Source organism: Neophocaena asiaeorientalis, unplaced genomic scaffold (genome assembly GCF_003031525.2).
Source record: "Neophocaena asiaeorientalis asiaeorientalis breed wild unplaced genomic scaffold, Neophocaena_asiaeorientalis_V1.1 scaffold130, whole genome shotgun sequence".
In the NCBI taxonomy this organism is placed as follows: Eukaryota; Metazoa; Chordata; class Mammalia; order Artiodactyla; family Phocoenidae; genus Neophocaena; species Neophocaena asiaeorientalis.
Genome location: NW_020173397.1, coordinates 10,717,864 through 10,744,465, shown reverse-complemented (window position 1 = coordinate 10,744,465; position 26,602 = coordinate 10,717,864). Strand labels below are relative to the sequence as shown.

Here is a 26,602-nt window from a genome sequence, read left to right as displayed (position 1 = left end):
TGACAAACATCAAGAGTTAATGAATTGGTATAGCTGATCCATGTTTTTGAAGTTTCATTGACAATGTTAAGTGGGTTAAACTTAAATCACTGTGGTTCCAAATTACTTGCTTCTTACTAAGGAAAAGAATATTCTTGAAGTAATTTTACTTATCTCTGGAGGAAACACACCCAGTGCCAAAAAAAAAAAAAAGTATTTTTCACATATTTTAATGGGTACCGTCTTGGGCTCTGGACCATGTGAGGTTTGCACTCCGGTTCCCCACCTGCCATGTATTGATTTTGGGCAGGTTAATTATATTATCTAGAGTTCAGTTTTCTCAACTGTTTCTCAGTTTTTTGCGGATAATAATAGCAGCCATCTCACATGAATTTTGAGAGAATTTGGTGACTTAAGACATGTAAGTAGTACGGTGCTGGACAGATTGTTCGCTTGCAATATATTACACTGTTATTGTTATTATAACTAATAAATCAAGTTACTAATAACTACAGGCAGAACTCCAATCTCCCTTCTCGGGACTGACCTAGAATCTTGAACATAGATCTGTTCCTGCACTTGTCACAGTGTCCTGTGCTTTTTCTCTTTCTTTGAGCTTATCTCCTTCTACACTCTGAGATTCTCCTGAGAAAGGACAGTTCCCTTAGCACAGTATCACAACATCAGTAGCCAGGAATGGCAAATCGTTGGCAAGCATCCTGTCATTCTCCCCTCCTCCAGTGCAGCATTGCTACCCTTACGCCACTCAGAATGCTCTTCAGCACAGCCCTCCTAGGAGTTACTGACAGCCAATTAGAACCAAAGAGTTCAAGATCAATGTATTTGTTACCCGTATAGTAGATGCTCATCAGATATTAAATAATATGTAATATTTCCCTTGTCTATTTATTCATTGTTCATTGTGGGAAAAAAAATGTAAAGAGACTTTTTTAGAGCAGTTTTAGGTTCACAACAAAATTGAGAGGGCGGACAGAGATTTCCCGCCTACCCCTGTCCCTCCGCATGCATAGCTTGCTCCGTTACAAGCCTCACTCACTAGAATAGTACCTTTATTCTGTTTTTTAACCGAAGGTGAACGTAACCTTCTTCCAAGATGTACAGTTGGCAGATCTTGTCTTTGGCTTCCTGGGAGAATGTAGGAGTGTAATACTTTGTGTTCTCCCATTCTTTACCTCTTAAATTTTGTCCAGTGATTTATTTTTATTGTCATTCAGTTAAGTTTTACCTATCACGTACAAGACATGATGGTTTCAAAGCTGAATAAATAATCACTGTCTTCCCTCAGAAAGCTAAACACCACTGTAATATAAAGCTATTAGTCTACAATTAAATTTGTATGTTTCAGCCTCTCCTGTTAAGCTTGTATCTTTGTGGCCCCCTTTTGACATGGGGGAAATTACTCCATGTCTCTGAATTTAAGCTTCTTTTCATGAAACGAAGATAATAATAACCTATCTCACACAGTTGTTTTAAGAATTAAGTGAGATAATACACAATATGATTTTCCTTCATAATATTAACAATTGTATTTAACCGATTATTTACATTATATAATACCTGCCTTACTAAACCAGAGTCTCTCAGTGTAGTCACTGTGCCTGCTTTGTTTCCTTTTATAGCTACAGTTTGAACTAGTGTGCCTGACACCTTGTAAATGCAATTACTCTTACTTTACTGTTAATCACTATTAACTATAATAAGGGTGAATCTGGAAGCAATTGCAGAGGTGGAGTTCAAGCTATGTTTGCCTGGCTCCTTTAATTTGAGAGACATTGAGAAAAGAAAGTTCACAAACTTGTGATTTCTTTTTTATGTAGGAGTCTTTCATATCTGTTATGTATTTTTTATGTGGGAATATCTTGTATTGGGATGAATTTTCTTCTCTTTGAGCAATAGCACTTTTAAACCACCTTAAAATTTGACAAAATCAAAATTCATTTCCAGTATTTTCGCCTATGAAATGTCCTCTTTAATGATGTGCAAACGTTTAAAAGTACATATTTGATGATGTATATACTACATGTATATCTACATATAGATATATGTATTATCTATCTATAATTTGCAGATAAAAAACCATTACTTTCCTTTCCGTGGTTACACATCGGAATTGTAATTTAAAAATAGAAGTTTTGGGCCTCCCTGGTGGCGCAGTGGTTGAGAGTCCGCCTGCCGATGCAGGGGATGCGGGTTCGTGCCCCGGTCCGGGAAGATCCCACATGCCACAGAGCGGCTAGGCCCGTGAGCCATGGCCGCTGAGCCTGCGCGTCCGGAGCCTGTGCTCCACAACGGGAGAGGCCACAACAGTGAGAGGCCCAGGTACCGCAAAAGAAAATAATAATAATAAATAAATAAAAATAGAAGTTTTGTTCAAAAATTTTCTTTTGAAGGTAGAATTACCCTGGTGGGTATAAGTCTGATATAATTAACTTTTCCAAAATAAGCTTAGAATATTTTTGATTCAAAATTATCAAGCATATGCAGGAGAAACATATGCACAATGGATTTCTGAAAATTTAAGAATTTATCTTTTTGAAAGAAGAAAAAGCTGTTTGTGGAAAGTGTAATCAACTTTGATTTTTGTTGTTTGAGAAGAAATAAGTAGCATATTGTATGATGGGAGGAGCAGAGGTTCAGTCTTAGCTGATTCTGCTTCCGCCCCCTTTACTTTTTAAATTTCTGGAAGTGTTCTGCTCATTTGCATTTCCTTAGTTCAGGGGTCCTTAACATTTTTTTTTGAGCCATGGAAGTCTGGTGAAGGCTATAAACCACTTCTCAGAGTCATGTTTTAAATGCATAAAAATAAAATCCATAGGATTATAAGGAAACCAATTACATATAGTTATCAAAATATTTAAAAATTGTTGATATAGTAATAGATGTGCATCTTTATCACATAAATTCAATAAGTACAGAGATCGAATAACTAATGATGGGATAAAAATAAACAACATTTTGAGATATCAGTTACAATTGTAAGGTGATGTGAAAATATCCATGATTTCTGTTGTTCACATAATCACAGTTGTTGCCAATTATTGTGATGTTGCCTTTATGATTGAAGGGAATTCTAAAGTTTAGTTAGAGGTTAGTGAAAACAAAACACTTCTGCTTTAGTTGGATGTTACAGTGATATAAAACTGTGTTAGCTTGGGATTTGTCCCCAGATAAGATTTTTCTGGTAGACTTGATCCTTTTCTTCCCATTTTCTCTTTTCAGCACAAGACTAGACTTCACTAGAAGTTAATAGGATTTCTTTTTTTATGACATTAATATTCATCCAGAAAGTCTTAAGAAAGAAAAAAAGATGAATGAATATCTGACTCTTACTGAAAAGAGAGGGAAAAAAGGCCTCCTTATGAGCTTGCTTATATTTGCTAATTGGTAAAATTAACTGTGCTGTTTTCTATTTCGTCATTTTATTTACTTTTTTGTTACACATTGAGGCCTAAAGAGACTCTTGGAGCCAGAAAGAAAGAGTGGAGTTATCTGATGAAAGAGGGAGCATAAAAACATAAAAAGCGCAAGCTATCACTCAGGAATATGAATATAAGATCAAGGATGGTACTTTGGGCAACAGTTGAATGAGTCTTTAATATTTATAAATTTTTATTAAGAGTACGGCTTGCTTTTACAAAGACATTGTCATGTTTTAAGTTTTCTCATCTGAGTTTCTTTTTCTCGGTGCTTTAGAAATGTCACTTGTTCAAAATAGTATTGCTCTAGCATTTGAAACTTGGTTCATGGAAATTTATATTTTCTCTTTAGAATGAAAAATATATCATTCTTTAGAATAAAAAGTACATTGATTTTTCTCATGCTGTTCTTTATAAAATACACCCTCTTTTGCTAACGAAATCTGTCTACTCTAGTTCATTAACAGACCCTACAGTACAATGTGTGAAAATGCTTTGATTCAGTTCTATTTCATTTTGACAATATTTGTAAGCAGTTACTGTTGATAAACACTGTTGTAGGTATGTAGGGGAATATAGAAAGGAATAAGAAACTACACATTCCCTGATGGTTTCCATAGGGTCAAGAAAAGGGAGAAAAAGACCTAGAAAGTGACTATGAGAAAAAAAGGTTAAAGTAATAATGACAGTAGTTATTATTGGGTGCTCAGTACTTTTCATTCATTATTATTCATTCTGCAAAGTAGCCTTCAGCTGCAAATAACAGAAAATTCCAACTAAAACTTGCCTAAAAAAAAAGGTAATTTATTTCTCACATATCAATTTCAGAGGTAGGTTGGCTCAAGGGTTGATTAAATCAACTGCTTGACAACACTCATAAGATTTTTGTTTCCTTTTTTTCCCCTGTGTTAATTTATTAGGTCAGATGCATGGCTTTATTATTAGGCTAACTTCCCTTTAGGACCATAAGGTGGCTTCCCACTTTCAGGCGTCATATAAAGACTCGACAGCATCCAAAAGTGGAAAGAACTTTACTTGTAAACTTCCTTAGGATCCCCCAAAACCTAAAACCTAAATAAAAGTGAATAAATAAATAAACAAACAAAAAAACAAACAAAGCAATCAACTCACCTTTCCTTATACAAAATAAAACAAAACGAAAACCTGTACCAAAAGTCTCCAGCAGATTCACGTCTCATTGTCCTGAATTATTTCACAAACTTGTCTAAAACGATTACCGGTAAGGGCAATTGGAACCACCATGATTGGGTTAAACCAATCAGAATTCATTTCACTCCTGGAAATGCGTGGCTGTAATGAAATAGGTGGGTTTCTGAACAAAATTGAGGTTCCTTAAGAACAAGGGGAAAACGGATGTTGGGTAGGCAATCCACTGTATATGCAGCCTTTATTATTTTTGATTTATAGCTTTGGAAACTGAAGCTCAAGAATGTTAAGTGATTTGGCTAAGATTACTGTTTAATTAGGAGTAGAACCAGATTTTAAATACAGGTCAGTGTGGTTCCAAGGACTTGGCTCTTGACCATATCATTCCCAATGGTATAAATACTGCAATGGAAATATTTTAAAGTACTGTATTTTTGATCCATGATACCTCTTGATTCATGTTGGATATCTCAGTTGTTGTATTTTTGTTGTTGATATGGGCCTTACTTAATGAAACTGAAGTATGGTTTGATAAAAGAACACATGCCCCCTATTTATTTTCTCTTTGCTTCTCATGCCTGCTCCTTATATTCTTTCACCTTTATGGAAACAACAAAGGTAAATTATGTGTAAAAATAGAAACAAGCTTGATTTGCAAACCTCACAGCCTCTGTGTACCCCACTTAAGACTGTGTTTAATGTGTGAATCACCTTGTTAAAGACATCAGCAGAATTCTAGGTCTGTTTTACATGTTACATTTCATTCCAAGCAGCAGTATTTTTACTCGTGGGGAAAGGGTGAAAGCCTTGTTTATCAAAACATTTTCTTTACTTTGTAGTAAGGTGAAGAGAAAATGAATGAGTCGTTTATACCTACTACGAGCCTTAGATTTCCTTTCCCCATAAGCCCCCAAACAACTTGAAATTTAAAACATAAAAGGCCACGAAGCTTCATTTAAACCCTATGCTTGTTTTCCCTCTCCAGATCTTCAGCTTACTGTCTCCCTAAGAGACTGAAAGAACTCTGAATATGCTGCTTCCTCCCTATTAACTTCTGCACCCAGAGCCCACCAGAAAATATGATGGAATTCATGTTAGTTAACCGAAGTCCAAGAAATACTCAACTCCAATTTCTAGAACCCAACACTTCTAACACGTCCACATTGGTTGACATACTTCTTCAATTAAGGTAATTAAAAAAAAACCAAACCCATTTAGTTATGTAACTCACAGCAAGTGAAGGATACACTACAGTTCCTGTGTTTCCACCTGAGCAAAGAGCTTGGTAATTGACCCAGCAAGTTGCATTCTGTCTTTGACATCTGTCTCCTTCATCCCCAGAACCAAGTTACCAGGAAGTCCTGACAATTGTAAATTTCAACGAATGCTCACATTTTCTCTTCTCATTCATATTGTCATTTAAAAAATTTCTACTTCGGCTACTGCAGAACCCTTCTATCTGCTTTCCGCCTCTCCCATCCACACTGCTGCCAGAGTGGTCTTTAAAAAAGGCAAATCTAATAATGGTCTCTCTGTGTTTAAGGCCGTTTAATGTTTTCCATTGCCCTTCAAGTAACGTCTTTCACATGGTTAATAAGTACACTATGATCTGCCTCTCTGGTCTAGCCTATTGCCAGGCTTTGGTCCAATACCCTCCTCTCCAACCCCTACCCCCAGTACATTATGGTTTTGCCAATGATTTTTGATTGACTAATTAGTGTATATATTATTCCTTATGGAAATCTGAAATGATACAAACCTATTTCTCTCTGATCTCTGCTTATTTTAAAAAAGAGAACAAATAAAATTTACATTTAAGCACAGTTCTCTCCTTGTTGAATTTAATATTGGACAATTTAAATAATTGTGCAAATTATTTTGTCTGACTCTGAGTAGTTGGTTATTGTAAAATGAGTCCTTACAGAAACAAAGCAAAAGAACCAAAGAGCCAACCTGTTTACTTGAATATGGTAGGCAAAGTTTAGATAAAGGTTGTAAGAAAATTGCTTCAGACCACAGAGACTAGATGTCTTGGTGAAAATGAACAGTTTAGATATTTGAGCCACTGGAGGGCTGTAATTAGACTCTACTTCTGTTTAACCCTCAAGTTATTCATTTAGCTTCTCTTATTACTAATGCCAATTTCATATAATCACTGTAGTTTCAATTGGTTAGACAGAAATAAGAATGCTTTTCATTGCGTATGTCTGGGTGCCTTGTGGAGCAGTAGGTATATTTGTGTAATTAGAATTCTTGGAGTTGCATTAAACTTCTTAGAGGGTGGAAAAATATTTGACTCACTTTCCTCCATTATGTGAAGTGAGAAATTAAAATTCTCCCCTAAGCATTTTGTTATTGTTGTTTTCCGTTGGTGGTGTAGATGGTAAGAATTCAGGTAATTTGTTAAGTGTCATTTGATTACCTAAAAAAATAGCTTTATTTATAATTTTAACTAAAAATATTATTATTGTAAACTAGCAGGCTTCTGATCGCCAAAGTACAATTGAATTTAATTTATGGTTAAAACATACAATGGATGAAGTATCCATCATGTCTGCAATACATTGTGTTTGTTTCTGGCTTCAAGCTTTTGCAGAATGGTGTCTTCTTTGCTAAATCTTCTTTTACAGAATGGTGTCTTCTTTGCTAAATCCTACTATTTAAAGATTTAAGGGGACAAATTTTTTAAAGTTCTGAATATAACAAGGAAAATTAAGGTCACGTCTAAGGTTGACCGTGGGATGCTACTTGCTGAATATGAGAAAGCAGGGCTATGTGTAATGTAATTTTCTTGCTGGAGAGATGGTAAGACCAGATAAGGCTATTTGAAAATTAAAGTTAGATTTGGCATCCAAATATCCTTAGGTCTGCAGGTTTTTGATCTGTTTATTAGCCATGCAAAAATATATTGCTGTTTCTTAATCTGATCATGGTTGATTCTGCCGCTGGAGTTATTTTTCCCCCACACTTTGATGTGATATGTTTTATTTTCAAGTGCTCGTTTCAGAAAGATCAGCAAACAAAATAAGATTCCCACTTCCCTCCTCCATCAGCCATATTTTTTTCTTTAGTTAGCCAACATCAGTGGGAAGATATTAACATGATTAACTCTCTTGTGTCTTAAATGACTGGATATTATGGGAACTGAACTCCAACTTTTATCTCTTAAATATGAATGCAGCAATATTACAATGTTGTAATTCATTCTGAACTATTTAATCACTACAATCTGTAGATAAGTTGGCTTCTGAATCTTTGCCTAATGTCATAACTAAGTCCTCTTTCCCACTTAAATCACCATGTCTTTGCTGAAGACAGGTGTTTAGAGAATCCAACTACGTGAATTAGAGGTTTAAAGATGCATTATCGGGCTTCCCTGGTGGCACAGTGGTTAAGAATCTGCCTGCCAATGCAGGAGACACGGGTTCGAGCCCTGTTCCAGGAAGATCCCACATGCTGCGGAGCAACTAAGCCCATGTGCCACAACTACTGAGCCTGCGCTCTAGAGCCCGTGAGCCACAATTACTGAGCCCGTGTGCCACAACTACTGAAGGCTGCGCGCCTAGAGCCTGTGCTCCACAACAAGAGAAGCCACTGCAGTGAGAAGCCCATGCCCCACAACGAAGAGTAGCCCCCGCTCACCGCAACTAGAGAAAGCCCGCGTGCAGCAAAGACCCAACGCAGCCAAAAATAAATTAAAAATAAATAAATAAATATACACTATCCACAAGGCTTCCCCAAACTTTTTCAGTTTCCTTTAATTTTATTTGTCATAATGAGTGCAGGTGTGGGGTTATTGGTTATCTACCTTCAAGTATATTTCAGAGCAGAGTCTATGGTGAACAGGCCGTGGATTTAGGATCAGCATGCCTGGCTTGAGATCTGGCTCTGTGATCTGTTACCTGTGTGACTTTAGACCTCATTTTTAAAATTTCTCTGACCTTTACTTTCTTCCTGAGCATGGCTGTTATGAACATAAAGTGAAGCACTGATGTGCAGTATGTCGCATACGGTTCCCTGACAACCAAAGATAAGGTGTGAGGATGCACAAGATGCTTCTGGTTAATCCGTTTGAAAGGAAATCGCAAGAGGTGCTGTAGTGTATTCTTTTGCGATTTCAAAGCAAGAAGTTGGAAACAACCTAAATATCCGAAAGTAAGGAAATGTTGACATATATTTTATGACTTCAGTAGTGGAGTACTGTGTGTATAGCCATTGACATGGTGCTTTAAATCTGTATTTGTTAACCTGAAAAGGTATTGACATTCATTTATGAGTAAGAAAAGCACATTATTGATTATATTGTATAATCAAATTTCATTAAATTTACTAGTGTGTGTATATACACTTTGGTACACATATAAAACATATAAGGAAAGATGTACAGTGGCTACCCCTAAGTGTTAAGATTTGGAGTAATTTTTTGCCATTTGCGTTTTCTAATTTTCTGAAACAGATTATTTACATAAGGGGACACACACACACACACACACACACACACACACACAGAGGCATTCCAGTTTCAACCCTGAGGTTTTCTAGAATCTCTGACAACTCCTCCTTCTCTTACCCTCTAACATCTAGTCCATGGCCAAGGCGTTGGGGCCAGCACTCTCTTGGGTGCCAGCCCCTTTGTTCCCATTGTCCTGGCAACCAGTAGCCCAGTGCAGAAGTCATTCTTTCTCATCTGTGGATGCAACACTCTGTTTCTACCCTTCCCCTCAATTTATATGCTTCTAATCCATTTAAATAAAGATGCTCAAATCACAAATGTTTTCTAAAGCACAGAGTTTTCTGCCATCTTTAGGTCCTGTCTGCCTTCCCAACCCCCAGCCCAGATACATTTGATAATTTGATAGCTTCTCTTTGTCCTAGAACTTTCCAAATATGCTCTTCAGCCTAGTATTAACAGTCCATCATGATAGAGCCAGTGTTTATTTCCTACTGTCACATACATACCCTTTACCCAGGAAAACATAACTACTGTTCTCTGAACACCCCAGACTTCTCTGTCTCCACTTTAGACCATAGTATTCCATCAGTTTGTAATACTACTGCCTACTCTACTTATGATTTATAGCCCAGCCACATCCCCGATTTTTCTGAATTGTAGATGTGTTCTTTCTTATATATCACTTCTGAATATCATATCATCTTTGGAATTTACTTACGTATTCTTTCATTTATTCATATCGTTTTTGAGCATCTGCTCTGTTCCAGGGACTATCTGGATGCTCAAATATAGAAGTAAGTAAGCTGGATACACCCATGCCCTTGAGCAATTAGCAATCTAATACTTAACATTTCTGCTTTATTAAATCTGGTGGCTTATGGTGAAGTTTCCTTAACTACTACCGGCCTCTGTAATATCACATATACACTGATTGTGGGCACCTAGAGTGTTATTTATGTCTGATTCTCTCCTAAGAAGCTACTGTGTTGTCTTACAAAGAGAAGAAAGTCTATAAATGTATTGTTAGAAGGCCAGAGAGAAGGATGGAATAAAATATTTTGTTCCATATACATATGTGTTATATATAGCTATGTATATTATATGTATGTAATATATAATTATATATATAATTTTTAACCATGTAACTTTTCCCTGTTCAGGATTTTTACAAATTAAATTCGATTTCCAGTTAGCATTGTTAACTTGTGAAGTGAGGAGAACAAGTTACTTCTAGCTGCTAGGGGACTACAAGACAAGACTGATGTCCTTAAGTAAAACTGAAGCAACGAGTACATTCTTCTATTAGAGAGGAAGTGATGCATTGAGTTTAGAACTCAGACTTGGTAATTTGTCCTAGAATCCAGAGGCCTGAGGGTAGCTTCTTAATTAATGGTTGTCGGCCTACAGAATTTAGAGGTTTAACAGTATATTGGACACCCCAGTGTATTCATGACCTATGAATATATTTTGCCTCCAAGTTGTGGTGTTATTTTTGTTTTTTTAAAGTCCTTAATGCAGTTTTCCCTCTTCACTAAATAAGTCATTCACATTAGAACTTCCCCTGGAAAAATGAACTCCCTTACTATTTATTAAGTATCTTTATCTCTTCATGTTATAGTTTTTCCTCATTTTAAAATATGGACATCAGTTGTTTTTCTTTTCTTTTTTCTTTTAAGAGAAAAGGCTGGGTAATAAATTAAAGAATATTTACAAAAAGTTCTTTTCTTTTAAGAGACTATGTAAGAAATCTAAGTTAATATTTTTAAATGAATCCTGTTTTCAAGGGAATCTTTAGTGCAGTTGTTTCAGCCGAAATCTGCTAAATCCATTAAAAATATAGCAAAGCAAGGAGCTCTGTTTTAATCCTAAGAGAAATCCTTATCTGAGGAATTAGGTATACCCGTATGGTTTGGTGTGTGAGAGATTGATACTGAAAAGTTCCATCCAAATGGGTTGTGCACATTGTACTATATTTCATATAAAGTTGAAAAGCTTGCTCTTGTCTGAATCCTCTGGCACACAGGATGTGTTGTTGATATTTTGTTTCTCCAACTGAATTATAAGTTCCTTGGGCACAAGAATCATGACATATTATTTGTGTTAAGTCTTTGCGTCTCAGGAAATCAAAACGTTCGTTGATTTGGTTTACTTAATTGTATATTATTTTATAAAACAAATGCCTCTTTTATGGTATGAATACTTTGTCTTATCAATCTGAGTTTTCATACAGTGGTCTAAGAAATTAGTTTTAAGACACATGTATAGAGTGGAATCTTTCTTTTTTTTGTTGAATGTAGATGGAATATAATTTTTGATGAATTTTTTCTTCAGAAGAGTTTATTTGTAGAAACTTTACATATTTTAATGAAATTTACATTCAGGATGTTTTAGTGTTGACATATATCTTTTGTCAACTCTGGGAGAAATTTGGTTTCCAATCTATAATGCTGAATATTCTAAATATAATAAAGAAAATAAAATCAGCAACTGAAGGAGCTAAAATGCAGATCTTCCTCTCCTATTGTCAGTTGTTTGAGATTAGACATCATGAAGCACCTTTCTTACCTTCTGCAAGGTAGCTGTTTCTTTTCAGGTCCATAGTAGTGTGGAAATTCAGCTCAAGAGGAGAAATTGTCTGATGTCTTATTTAATACTACACCTCTAGGAGTTATTATCCCTTCTCTTTTTTCTGGAAGTTATACGCTGGCAAAACTACTGTCATTGCCCTTGCTTTTTGTCTTTGCTGCACATTTACATTTCGACAGGCTTAAATAATGGCTAAAATGGTTGAAGTGATTTATGTCTGCAGACTGATGTCTTCATTTCTTCTCTTCACATTCCTTTTTGTACTAATGGTCTGGTGCACACCTAGCGCAGGTACGTTTTATTAGAGAGTGTATTCCCTCTAAATGCTGTTCCTGAGCTGAAAGACATGGGCCATAATCATATAAAAATAAAGTATCTCTTTGTGGAATTTACAAGAAATGGGATGTCCTTATTCCTGAGCCATAGAACATGGGGGACTTTTCCTCTCCCTATAAGATTGCTCTTTATACTAATGTTGATTAAGTGAATCACACCAACAGCTGTTGTGACATAGAGGAAAAGGAGTCTCCTGAAAAATCTCAGTTGAAACAAGTAAGTCTCTTGAACTTTCTAGTTAGCTACAACTTTCATTTTCCTGATGAGACAGGAAAGATTGGTTCACAGTTTCTACAGATGGCTTCACTCCTAGTTCATAAAATTGCAGTTAATAATGGTGAGCTAAGATCATTCTGGATTTGATGTACTGCCCTATCATCATTGAAAGAGAGTGCTTAAATCTGCTATTTAATAACTTATAGGGACTTTGCCCTGATTAATTCATCTGGTTATAGTCTCAAGGCTGACATGGCATCCTGTAGGCCTTCCATTCCATTGGGATCAACATCATCATTTTGTAAGAAATGAACTTACCACTTTATAGGCTTAGTTGGAAAGAAATTTCAACCGTCAGCTGTAGGATGTGCCATGTGAATTTAATTTGTTGACCTGTGAGAACACAGATCTCATCTTTTACTGGACTTTCTCAACATAAAATAAGGTTATCAGAGAAACAAAATGATTCTGACTTTTGAACTTCGGTAGAACGCCAATACATTTAAAGTAAATACTCTCCTTCCTGAAATGTTCAGTGTTCCATCAGCAGCACATGTCAGGTTCTTAAGAAAATATTATCCCTGTGGAGCAAAGCACTGAAAATCGTGGGTACTGTCTCTTAGAGTAGACATTATTTGGAAGCCACACAGCATCTGTTCTCCTTTCATTCTGGTGCTAGCATACTGAATTTCATCTGAAGAAGCATCTCTCCCCCATTACGCGTAGCCTTGTGGTGCTGTCAGTCACGGTTTCCTGCCCTGCCTAGCCAGGATGGGGACTCATGGACAAATCTGTTGAGCTTTCTTCCTTGAGATTTGGAGTCTCGAGTACAGGGGGATGAGAGGACAGAAAAAGTGTGTGGAGCTAATGTTTTAGGAATGGTGACCTGAATGTATCATTAAATCTTGCTATCTGGATCACCAGAGCTAGATTACTTCCTGTCCATCCTGGACCTGAATTTTCCTTGTAGACTGCAAACTGACTCCCAGCCTTCCAATAAATACCACTTTTCATTAATTTAACTAGAAAAATTATCTGTTACTTTCCTCTCAAAAACTATGTGATGATTAATTTTATGTGTCAACTTGGCTGGGCTAAGGGATATCCAGGGAGCTGGTAGAACATTATTTATGGGTGTGTACATGAAGTTATTCCAGGGAGTAGATTGGCCCTTGAATTGATAGTCCGATTAGAGAAAATCTCTTTCCAGAGTGGGTTAAGAGATAAGTAGAACAAAAAGAAAGAGGAAGGGCATATTTTCTGTCTCCACTGGAGCTAGGACATCCATCTCCTGCCCTTGGACATCTGCACCCGTAGTTCTCTGAACTTCTTACTTGGACCAGGATTTACACCACTGGCTCTCAGAACTTGGGGCTTGGCCTGGAACTACTCCACCTGCTTTCCTGAGCCTCCAGCTTCCAGACAGCAGATCGTGGGACTGCTCAGCCTCCATAATTGTATAAACAAGTACCTCATGATAAATCCTTTTTATCTATCTATCCATCCATTCATCTTTCTTCTGTCTATCTATCTGTCTATCTATCAACCTATCCTATTGGTTCGGATTCTCTGGTTTGTTCCATATACATATGTGTTATATATAGCTATGTATATTATATGTATGTAATATATAATTATATATATAATTTTTAACCATGTAACTTTTCCCTGTTCAGGATTTCTACAAATTAAATTCGATTTCCAGTTAGCATTGTTAACTTGTGAAGTGAGGAGAACAAGTTACTTCTAGCTGCTAGGGGACTACAAGACAAGACTGATGTCCTTAAGTAAAACTGAAGCAACGAGTACATTCTTCTATTAGAGAGGAAGTGATGCATTGAGTTTAGAACTCAGACTTGGTAATTTGTCCTAGAATCCAGAGGCCTGAGGGTAGCTTCTTAATTAATGGTTGTTGGCCTACAGAATTTAGAGGTTTAACAGTATATTGGACACCCCAGTGTATTCATGACCTATGAATATATTTTGCCTCCAAGTTGTGGTGTTATTTTTGTTTTTTTAAAGTCCTTAATGCAGTTTTCCCTCTTCACTAAATAAGTCATTCACATTAGAACTTCCCCTGGAAAAATGAACTCCCTTACTGTTTATTAAGTATCTTTATCTCTTCATGTTATAGTTTTTCCTCATTTTAAAATATGGACATCAGTTGTTTTTCTTTTCTTTTTTCTTTTAAGAGAAAAGGCTGGGTAATAAATTAAAGAATATTTACAAAAAGTTCTTTTCTTTTAAGAGACTATGTAAGAAATCTAAGTTAATATTTTTAAATGAATCCTGTTTTCAAGGGAATCTTTAGTGCAGTTGTTTCAGCCGAAATCTGCTAAATCCATTAAAAATATAGCAAAGCAACGAGCTCTGTTTTAATCCTAAGAGAAATCCTTATCTGAGGAATTAGGTATACCCGTATGGTTTGGTGTGTGAGAGATTGATACTGAAAAGTTCCATCCAAATGGGTTGTGCACATTGTACTATATTTCATATAAAGTTGAAAAGCTTGCTCTTGTCTGAATCCTCTGGCACACAGGATGTGTTGTTGATATTTTGTTTCTCCAACTGAATTATAAGTTCCTTGGGCACAAGAATCATGACATATTATTTGTGTTAAGTCTTTGCGTCTCAGGAAATCAAAACGTTCGTTGATTTGGTTTACTTAATTGTATATTATTTTATAAAACAAATGCCTCTTTTATGGTATGAATACTTTGTCTTATCAATCTGAGTTTTCATACAGTGGTCTAAGAAATTAGTTTTAAGACACATGTATAGAGTGGAATCTTTCTTTTTTTTGTTGAATGTAGATGGAATATAATTTTTGATGAATTTTTTCTTCAGAAGAGTTTATTTGTAGAAACTTTACATATTTTAATGAAATTTACATTCAGGATGTTTTAGTGTTGACATATATCTTTTGTCAACTCTGGGAGAAATTTGGTTTCCAATCTATAATGCTGAATATTCTAAATATAATAAAGAAAATAAAATCAGCAACTGAAGGAGCTAAAATGCAGATCTTCCTCTCCTATTGTCAGTTGTTTGAGATTAGACATCATGAAGCACCTTTCTTACCTTCTGCAAGGTAGCTGTTTCTTTTCAAGTCCATAGTAGTGTGGAAATTCAGCTCAAGAGGAGAAATTGTCTGATGTCTTATTTAATACTACACCTCTAGGAGTTATTATCCCTTCTCTTTTTTCTGGAAGTTATACGCTGGCAAAACTACTGTCATTGCCCTTGCTTTTTGTCTTTGCTGCACATTTACATTTCGACAGGCTTAAATAATGGCTAAAATGGTTGAAGTGATTTATGTCTGCAGACTGATGTCTTCATTTCTTCTCTTCACATTCCTTTTTGTACTAATGGTCTGGTGCACACCTAGCGCAGGTACGTTTTATTAGAGAGTGTATTCCCTCTAAATGCTGTTCCTGAGCTGAAAGACATGGGCCATAATCATATAAAAATAAAGTATCTCTTTGTGGAATTTACAAGAAATGGGATGTCCTTATTCCTGAGCCATAGAACATGGGGGACTTTTCCTCTCCCTATAAGATTGCTCTTTATACTAATGTTGATTAAGTGAATCACACCAACAGCTGTTGTGACATAGAGGAAAAGGAGTCTCCTGAAAAATCTCAGTTGAAACAAGTAAGTCTCTTGAACTTTCTAGTTAGCTACAACTTTCATTTTCCTGATGAGACAGGAAAGATTGGTTCACAGTTTCTACAGATGGCTTCACTCCTAGTTCATAAAATTGCAGTTAATAATGGTGAGCTAAGATCATTCTGGATTTGATGTACTGCCCTATCATCATTGAAAGAGAGTGCTTAAATCTGCTATTTAATAACTTATAGGGACTTTGCCCTGATTAATTCATCTGGTTATAGTCTCAAGGCTGACATGGCATCCTGTAGGCCTTCCATTCCATTGGGATCAACATCATCATTTTGTAAGAAATGAACTTACCACTTTATAGGCTTAGTTGGAAAGAAATTTCAACCGTCAGCTGTAGGATGTGCCATGTGAATTTAATTTGTTGACCTGTGAGAACACAGATCTCATCTTTTACTGGACTTTCTCAACATAAAATAAGGTTATCAGAGAAACAAAATGATTCTGACTTTTGAACTTCGGTAGAACGCCAATACATTTAAAGTAAATACTCTCCTTCCTGAAATGTTCAGTGTTCCATCAGCAGCACATGTCAGGTTCTTAAGAAAATATTATCCCTGTGGAGCAAAGCACTGAAAATCGTGGGTACTGTCTCTTAGAGTAGACATTATTTGGAAGCCACACAGCATCTGTTCTCCTTTCATTCTGGTGCTAGCATACTGAATTTCATCTGAAGAAGCATCTCTCCCCCATTACGCGTAGCCTTGTGGTGCTGTCAGTCACGGTTTCCTGCCCTGCCTAGCCAGGATGGGGACTCATGGACAAATCTGTTGAGCTTTCTTCCTTGAGATTTGGAGTCTCGAGTACAGGGGGATGAGAGGACAGAAAAAGTGTGTGGAGCTAATGTTTTAGGAATGGTGACCTGAATGTATCATTAAATCTTGCTATCTGGATCACCAGAGCTAGATTACTTCCTGTCCATCCTGGACCTGAATTTTCCTTGTAGACTGCAAACTGACTCCCAGCCTTCCAATAAATACCACTTTTCATTAATTTAACTAGAAAAATTATCTGTTACTTTCCTCTCAAAAACTATGTGATGATTAATTTTATGTGTCAACTTGGCTGGGCTAAGGGATATCCAGGGAGCTGGTAGAACATTATTTATGGGTGTGTACATGAAGTTATTCCAGGGAGTAGATTGGCCCTTGAATTGATAGTCCGATTAGAGAAAATCTCTTTCCAGAGTGGGTTAAGAGATAAGTAGAACAAAAAGAAAGAGGAAGGGCATATTTTCTGTCTCCACTGGAGCTAGGACATCCATCTCCTGCCCTTGGACATCTGCACCCGTAGTTCTCTGAACTTCTTACTTGGACCAGGATTTACACCACTGGCTCTCAGAACTTGGGGCTTGGCCTGGAACTACTCCACCTGCTTTCCTGAGCCTCCAGCTTCCAGACAGCAGATCGTGGGACTGCTCAGCCTCCATAATTGTATAAACAGGTGCCTCATGATAAATCCTTTATTATCTATCTATCCATCCATTCATCTTTCTTCTGTCTATCTATCTGTCTATCTATCAACCTATCCTATTGGTTCTGATTCTCTGGAGAACTAATACAAACTATTAAAGCTTCATTTTATCATTGTTAGATCTTGAAAGTAGTATGTTATCCTTTCATAGTCCTTTACCTAATTTTTTTTTGAGAATAAAATGCAGTGGGTTATATTTTACGACAAGATAAAATATATCTCTAGTAGGCATTTCCAGGGAAAAGGGTTCATTGGAATCCAAGATGCTGACTGACCAAGGTCTCTGAAAGGCTTGAGGCTCGGTTCCTGGGCAAACTCCCCACACGCATCAAACGCCAGCCTTCCTTTGGGTCAGGATGCTCCAGCCCTTCTTGTTTTTGTCCACTTCATGGAACATGACATGTTCTTTCCTCCCTTGAAAGAAATTGTGTTTCTACTTGAAATTGTATCTCATTTCCTGTGCTCTCCCATCGGTAGATGCTTTCTCAATCTTCGGGTCTAAAGCAAAATCTCTAGCCAGCTTTCCCTGTCAGCGTTACTTAAACTGGGCACTGATCTCATATATCCTCTTGCCCAATTGATAATCTTCATGGGGATTATCTTCAGCATTTCACACTTAACTTGACCCACCCAGATCTTCTGATTCTCCCATCTCCAGCCAGTTTTTCTCTTATTCTTCATGCAGCATTACCATCATGCAGTGTCTCAAGCCAGGAGTCAGCCTTGCCTCCTTTCTTTCTGTCGGCCCACACCAGGGCACCAGCCAGTTCAGTTGGCTCTACCTCCAAAATAGGTCCCGAATCCTATTCTACCTCTCTCACCTTCACAGTTTTATCCTATCCCACTTAACCATCTTTTGCTTGGTTAACTGCAGTGTCTTCTGTTTTATTTCCGAGTACACTCTTTACCACATCCAATATAAATGAGTCCTTTTATTCCCCTGCTTAGAATCTGCAGTGGCTTCTAATTCAAATTAAGGAAAAACACCTGAATTCCTGACTGCGACCAGCAAGGTTCTACATTATTTGCAACTTGAGCCCTTTTTTTTCCCCTTTCCCTTCCTTACTCCCTCATTTCCTTCTTTTCTTCCTTTCCTTTCTTCCTCCTTCCTTCCTTCCCATCCAGCCATTCTGAGCCATACTATCTTTAAACAGGATCTTTTTCCTGTTGGAATGCTCGTCCCAGATTTTTGCACAGCTGGCTTCTTCTTGTCATTTAAGTCTCCACTCAAATCTCTCTCCTTCAGAATTTCTCTGACCACTGATTCTCAAGGACAGTTCCCCACACCAATTTCTATCACATCATCTTGTTTTAAAGCTTCAAAACAATTTCCCTGTGAAATTATCTTGTGCTTATTTTACTTCTTTATATGACTTGCAAGGACATATTTTCACATATAATTTCTCCTTTCAGCTCTGGTTAAAAACAGCACAACATTCTATTTGACTATTACCTTCTCCTTCACCTGTATTTTGGTTATCAGGTAACACATTTTCACCAGTTCATGGAGACCTCAGAAACAAGAGCTAATGATTCTGTTTCCTGTGTGTACACAGTAAAAGGAAACTAAGATACGCTATTGGTGGAAATTAACAATTTAAAATAGGCGTTAATGTGGCTTAATTTTTAAGCTAGGCACAAAAAAGTAGCCCTTCTAAAAATGAAAATTATCTGAATGAGCGAATTAGCATGGATTAATATTTAGTCATTATAATAAAGCACTGAAATACATGAGTTCCTTGAGGGCAAAACCTGTGGCGTTTTCATTTTTTTGACATCTTTGTTTCTTCGCCTAATATGTTATCTGTGAGTTCAAGAGGAACCTCATCAAATGCTTGTGGAATTGTATAAAGTATGCATTTTGGAATTGTCTTAATGCTCAAGATCTAAAATTATTTTTCTGAGCAAATGAAGTGAACTGTCTTCGCTTGGAATTAAGGGAAGTTGAGTGAATTTATGAATGTCAGTAAATGTAAGATTTATACTTTCTCTATCTCATTTGCAAACAAACCTTAATCAGGAATGAACTGGGGGCTTCCCTGGTGGTGCAGTGGTTGAGGGTCCGCCTGCCGATGCGGGGGACGCGGGTTCATGCCCCGGTCCGGGAAGATCCCACATGCCGCGGAGCGGCTGGGCCCGTGAGCCATGGCCGCTGAGCCTGCGCGTCCGGAGCCTGTGCTCCGCAATGGGAGAGGCCACAGCAGCAGGAGGCCCACGTACCGCAAAAAAAAATTAAAAAAAAGAATGAGCTGGGATTTTTGTGTTATGGATTTGAGGTTTTGCATTATATTGAGAAGGAAATTTGTGTAACATGGCTTTTTGGACCTCTCGGATGTTTTCCAGTGTCTTGGAATATTAGTCTCTAATACTCCTGAATTTTGTTTAAATAATAACCACTGTATTCAAGATGCCAACTCATTGGTGACTTGACTCCTCTACATCAATACTAAATAAGTTTAGGGAAGTTTCCTTTAAAATATCTCTAAATAATAATTTTGAAATCACCAAAGATGGTAGTCACCATGTGACTGCTTACAGAAAAGGATCTGTAGTTTGTTCAGAGTTACTACAGAATTCTCATCTCCCAGGCTCTTTTCTTCCTGGCATGTTTGGACAGTGAGAGAAAGCTTATTCATTGCCCTCTCCCTGTGCCCACCCCCTGGCCATTTTTTACAAATCAGGTATTTTCTATAATATGAATTTTCCCTCTGGGGCCCACCCAGTGTAGCTGGTATGGGACCGAGTCAGCATCAGGTTAGAAGATTATAAAACTATGCTTCATACATTGAGGGCAGACTTGTAACTTGGGATAATTTTATTCTTCCCTCTATTTATTACACTCATAAAGAGACTGCTCCACTAAAACCGTTACAGAGAGCTAGTCTTCTGAAGGGCAAACAGTTTTATTTCGATCTTCTTAACTTCACATTTTTTAGGTCACACCATTGTTTTGACTTTGTGTGTATATATATATATATATATATATATTTATGGAAAATCAGTTTTTAGGAAATTGTACTAGATTTTGTTAAGAGATACAAGCTCTTAGAACAGAAGTTACACACTGGTAGCCCATGGGCTGAAATAGACTCACAGAACCTGGTTTCATTTGTTCTGCATGGCTCTTTCTTGAAAGTGTTGTTTGTTGTTGTTAATTGTTATTATTTAACCTTTAGAAATCAGGAGATTTCATATAGAAATCCACTTTCTCCTGAAAATTCAGGAGACACTCTAAGAAATCGTGTGCAGCTCAAACACTGGTGATTCTGTGATTTTTAAACTGCAAATGGCAACAATTTAAAAGCTTCCATCCCTTCATTCTGATGTTTCTCTTCCCCATTAAATAGTGTAAGGAGCGAGCACTGAAATGCTTACCCAGAATGCTCCGTGGTTTAATGGGGTGTTACATGCCATCTTGCTCCACCTGTAATTTCCCCCCCAGTTTCTATGTTATATCAGTTTTTCCTTTGTAACCTTTTTCACGTTTGGGCCTATTTTCTTCTCCTTGTTATGACTTTCATGCTGGTCGTGTTGTCCTCACTTCAGGGCTACTGAATGCATTGCTGTCTTAGCCATCAACATCCCCCTTGCCTTAAAGTTTCCTCTGCCTGCCTCATCCCACTTTGCACTCCAGTTACAGATTTAAATGACGCTTCAGTATATTAGTCCCTGACCTCAGACCTGCAGTGACAACTTAGAACCCATGTCCAACTAACTACTTAACTTATAGTTGGAACTCAGTCTTTCTGTCCTCCTTGTTTTGTGTTGATCCATACACAGGTAACTGGCCCAAATGCCCATTTCCCTAGCGCCAAAGCGGGCATCATGCAGCCTGTGATTTGCACCCTGCATTACTCCTCTTCACCTGTGCAAATAGAGGATGACCACCTTCAAGACTGGCCTTTCTAGACCACCTTGGTGCACAGTTACACAGTACATCTTGCCTGGTGCATATTTCACAATCATATTTTGTTTCTCTGATTGTCTTAAAACAGGGTTTCCCCAAGTATGGTCCCTGAACATGTTACTTCATGTTAACTTGCTCTTAAGCATTTATTTCTGGCCTCCACCTATATCCTCCTGAATTCCTTAAGTTGGGACCCAGGAATTTGATCAATCTAAAGTTTGAGAAGTCAGGAATTTAAAGGCAAGATGACGAATAATGGTACAAGATTGCCAGGTAGTTTGATAGAAGGTAAAATAGGATTCAGTTAACTTGACTCCGAGTGCATTTTCAGGTTTATTGGTGTGTTTCTTAAACGCTATTTACCCTTATTGTTAATAAAAGCTCTGGATGTTGCTTTAAGCAGCTCTGACACCATTGCCGAGGCCATCAGGCCCATGGTCCATAGGAGAGAAAGTAGAAGGCAAATAAGAACCTCTTCACCTTTCAGGGGAAAGCAGGACAATTAGATAAAATTCCTGAGTGCAGGACTGTGTTTCTGTCCTTCTTTCATTTTTTAAAATTGTTCTCTGTTATGCTCACGCCTTGTCTCCAGTGATACCGCTGTTAATAAATGTTGACTCGAATTGGATAAATTGACTGAATGTTTGAAGATGAGAAGTTAGAGCATCAGTACTCAGGTTGGCAGTGATGGTGCTAACGCCTGTTGGTCCCATGCCCACTCTGAGGTCAGGTGCTGTGCTCAGTGATTTATGTAGATTATGCCAGTGAGTGCTTGCTGCAACCCTAATAGGGCAGTGCTGTGATTCCCTATGTTTTAAACGTGGCCAGTACTAGCTGGAATTGCAGAGGGAGGCAAGAGGCACTGTGATGGGAGAAGCAATTACTTTTGCTATTCATGAAAAAAACTTTTGAACCACTTTCAAGTCTCTTCAGTCAGTCCTCCCTATCTATGGGTTCTGCAACTGTGGGTACAGGGGGCTGACTGTACCATGCAATTTTGTGTAAGAGACTTGAGCATCCTTGGATTTTGGTATCTGCAAAAGGTCCTGGAACCAATCCTCCTGCAGATACCGAGGGATGACTGTATTTCTTTTTCTTTTTTAAGGGGGATGGGGTTTGATAAATTTCAAATACTGATAACTGTTGGAGAAGGCATTGTGACAAAGTGGTTTAAGGCAAAGAACAGAATTTGGACATTGAGAGATTTGGGTTCAAGGTTCAGTTTGCCACTTAACAGCTCTGTCAGTTTGAGCAAGATCTAGTTTCTCTGAGCCTCGGTCTTTTAATCTGTAAAATGAGACAATACTACTGCACACCAAATCGTTGTAGGGACCACGGGAAGGAATTTATATAAAATGCTGTGAGAGAAACAGTGGCAGGAATGACTGAAGTGTCAAGAAGGACCTCCGTGTTTGCTGTCCATGCTGAACTTTGGCTGAACACTCAAAAATAAAGCTGCTGAGTAGTTGCTGAATTGCCAAAAGGAAACAATAATGCTGAGAACTGGACTTTCTTTGGACCAAGGAAACCCTACCTTTCCCTAGTAAGGGATGAGACGTGCTTGATAACCCAGTTGTATATATGGAACATATTTACCCTCCAATCCAAATCTTTGGTAAACAACTTGTCTAAGCCTGCATGGACTTCCTCCTTTTTTCCATAAAACCCCCTGCCCGTTTTCCCCTGTTGAGACACTATTCTGGGTTCCTCCGGAATCTGTGATTCCCCAAATTGCAATTCTAAGATCCCAAATAAACTGCCTCTTTGCGTCTTTATAGAGGTCCTTTCTGTTGACAAAGCTATTAAAATATACAGCGCCGGTACTAGTGCAGATTGTTCCAAGTGTGAACCAGGATCTCAAAAAAAACATTGTATTATTTTGAATCATGCTTTAAAGAGGGAAAAAAGACACAAATGTAATGAGATCTCTCTCCCATAATTTCACAAAGTAGGTGTTATAGTCCTTGGCTGAGGAATCTGAAGCTCAGAGAGGTTAAGCAACATGGCACAGCCAAACAGGTAGTAAACAGCCGAGCTGAAATTTTAAACCTTCACCTGCCTGACTTTAAATCCTCTGCTCTTTCCATTGCACCAGGTTGCTTTAAAAAGAAAAAAAGGGCTTCCCTGGTGGCGCAGTGGTTGAGAGTCCGCCTGCCGATGCGGGGGACACGGGTTCGTGCCCCGGTCCGGGAAGATCCCACGTGCCGTGGAGCGGCTGGGCCCGTGAGCCATGGCCGCTGAGCCTGTGCGTCCGGAGCCTGTGCTCCACAACGGGAGAGGCCACAACAGTGAGAGGCCCGCGTACCGCAAAAAAAAAGAAAAAAAAGCCAACATAGATCCTTTTTCTTAACATTAAAACAAACAAAAAAAGACATTTGTGTTCAAAAACTAACTCATCCTGGTAATTCCCAATTAAGATGTTGTCATCTTGCATTTGGCTCGAATCCCTTTTATGATACAGTAAACATAATTTGAGTGTAGCTTAAGTGAAGTGTCCAAATGGGCTAAAACAGGTCACATAGGAAGTTAGATTTTGTAGATTATAAAAATTTAATCCTAAGTTGTACTTAATGGAGACAATTTTTTAAAATGGAAATTCTTCAGGAAGCAAATGACTGGTATAGCAATTTTTGTCATTATTTCTGTGTGAGACATCTATAGCATGGGCAATTGAAGCAAAAGAAATAAGATAAACTACACTCTAAGTCACAGTGAAGAACTTCTCTGTCTTTGCGGGCTTGGTCTTGTCAAGAAAAACACAGAGGGATCTTTGGCCTGAGTTCAGTTTTTTTACTTCTATATTGTTTTTTTAAAGATTCTATTTAAAAGATTGTTTAATAAAAAAGAAGTTAGAGAATTTCTTAGCTCTGTGGCTTTTTGAAGGGAATGATTCTGAGAATACATGTCTGTACCCACTTTTATCCTGAAATAAAGTCTTCACTGGAGATGAGTTCCAGCTATTCAATTTGATTATGGGGCCCTGGGGCAGAAGGATAATCTTTTTTTTAAAAAGTGAACAGTTAAAAAATGAGGATGGGGGTAAAGCAGGATTAAGAATAAGAGTGGATAGAAGAGTACGTGTGAAGGTGGAGGTGTTGATTTAAACACTTTAGGACAACTTTCTGAGCACAGATCATGTCCTGACAAGTAACTTAAACATCTTTTCTATGAAACAGTGTGTAAGGTGGTAGTTCAATTTGTATGCTATGGAGTCACATAGTCTGGGATCAAATCCCCGCTCTGTTACTTCCTGATTTTGTAATTTTAGGCAATTTACTTAAACTCTTTGAGACTCTATTTTCCTACCTGAATATTAGGAGCGATGACTGCTTCCTAGGAGGTTGCGGTGATTCAGCATAATCGCTAATGCGCGTTGTCATCGTGTTTGATGTCGTGATTATCACTATTATTATTACTGGTGGTGTAGGACTTACTTGACATATATATTAAAGTCTCCTGTGACCTTAGAAAACAATTTTGAGACATGGCAACTACTTAAGAGCCGTCTTTTAACAACAGAGCAGATTCAGGAAATGAAGTAAAAGACACAACTTATCTAGTTAGATAGAATATCAAGTTGGTTTCCTTTTAAAGATGTTCATAAAAAGATTAAAGACCTTAAAGATGTTCATAAAAAGGAAAGATTATGAAACCAAACCTTCTAGTAAATAATCATGAGTTTACACGAATTTTAGAAAGTGCGCATATTTGTACTTCTCCTAGGAGGACGTATCGATTTGTGTGTGTATTTCAAGCCAGCATCTTAAGCACGGGGTGCTTGTGGCTGACAGTGCTCTCCCGGGGGAAGGTGGCTTCTGTAATTGCAGTGAATGGCGATTCTATTTGTAGACATGACTTCCTACAGCCTGCACTCCTTTCTGTGATTATTATTTAAAAAATACTTGTCCTCAAATTATTTCATCTTCCTGGCTACAAGGGAGAAAATTCTCCAGCACAACAAGAACCTCACAGGTAACGTGTATTTGAATTGAAAATGTATATCCTCTTACCCATAAAGTCATCTGAGTGACCTCTGCAGTCTAAGGAATACAAAAAGCATTTCAATACTAAACACCCTCAAACTACCACTTAGGCCAAAAAAAGAAAGAAAGAAAGAAAGAAAATCTGAAGTATTCATGTCATTTGAAATGCTGGGACATTTTTCTTCTTTCTTCCACACTCTTTTTTGCTTATAAACAAAAGCACAATTCTCACATTGATAGAAAATCAACAGCAAGAGGACTTACCTTCCTTCAACCAAGAAATGTTATTTTTGTCATTTTCAAAATGCTCAGCTGTTCTGACTTTTATCTTTTCCAGCTCAGTTTCTGACATCTAAGTGGAAACAGAATTGGTTATATAAAAAATTCATTAAGAACCCAAATTTATAACATGGAACCTTATATTTAGAGACGACTCTCATATTATAGGAACATTTTATCTCTGTAGTTTTTCAGCTCCCTGTCTAACGTTAAGTCTTACATTTTATCCATGTATAGTATTTTACAACACTGACATTGAAAACGAAACTTTAGATGATATTTCACTTTTCAGCAGTCAAGCTTGCTGTAAGCTCTGATTTCTGAATACGAAAGAAAAACAGATGAACAAGTAGCCCCAGATTTGTCAAAACCCAAACATTCAGTGGCTGTTTTAATGCATTTCTTAATAGCCTAGAGAAAAGCATGCTGCAAAGTGACGTGCAAAGCTAGAAAGACTAATAAACACCAAAGGACTTTCCAGCAATGTACTGGGTAGAATGAGAACCTTATGACCTCAGCCAGGCCAAGCTGAGCTTCCTGAAGGTGTTGAGACCTATTAGGTATTCTCAGGACATTGCACTTGACTTCCTCCATGGCTTGGTTGCAGTGAGCTAGGATGCCCCACTTGCATCAGCACCTCGATGTACTTACCTGTTTGTTCCTAAGGGAGGAGGCCCAAGGCGTGGGACGGGGTAGCAGCAGCGTGCCGATGCTCTGGGCAGCCTCCCTTCTTGTCTCTCAGTGTCCAGCATTCCTCTGCCCTGCCAGAAGTGAGCGAAGAAGCAAATACGCTCCCTCCCGGGTGGTGCTAGATTTGTATTGCTGCCAGAAGCATCCAACTTGCGGCTGAGAGGGTTTTTTTTTTAAGGTAATGTAAAGCCTGTGGTTCAAAACAATAAAAACCTTCTCCAGGCCAGCACTTATTTAAAATGACACTCTGCAAAATAGGGTGAGAAGAATGAACTCTTTTCAAATGGACGGAGTTTCTCCAGTCTCCTTCTTTCCACACCCGCCATTCATCACTTACAGTTAATATTAAGGATGTAGAAAGAAGAGATTGAAAAATATACGTAGGCTATTTGGGTTAAAAGAAAAGGAAGAGAAACCT

General features: G+C 37.8%; 1 protein-coding gene across 1 annotated transcript in view; it reads right to left on the bottom strand.

The window, feature by feature from the left end:
* The window catches only part of MDFIC2 (MyoD family inhibitor domain containing 2), a 100,334-nt gene extending 74,767 nt beyond the window's left edge, over positions 1–25,567 (bottom strand). The window contains exon 1 of the mRNA XM_024746996.1: positions 25,480–25,567. Within this exon, the coding sequence (XP_024602764.1) occupies positions 25,480–25,567 (88 nt within the window). The remainder of the gene's footprint in view (positions 1–25,479) is intronic.
* Between the last annotated feature and the right edge of the window lie 1,035 nt (positions 25,568–26,602).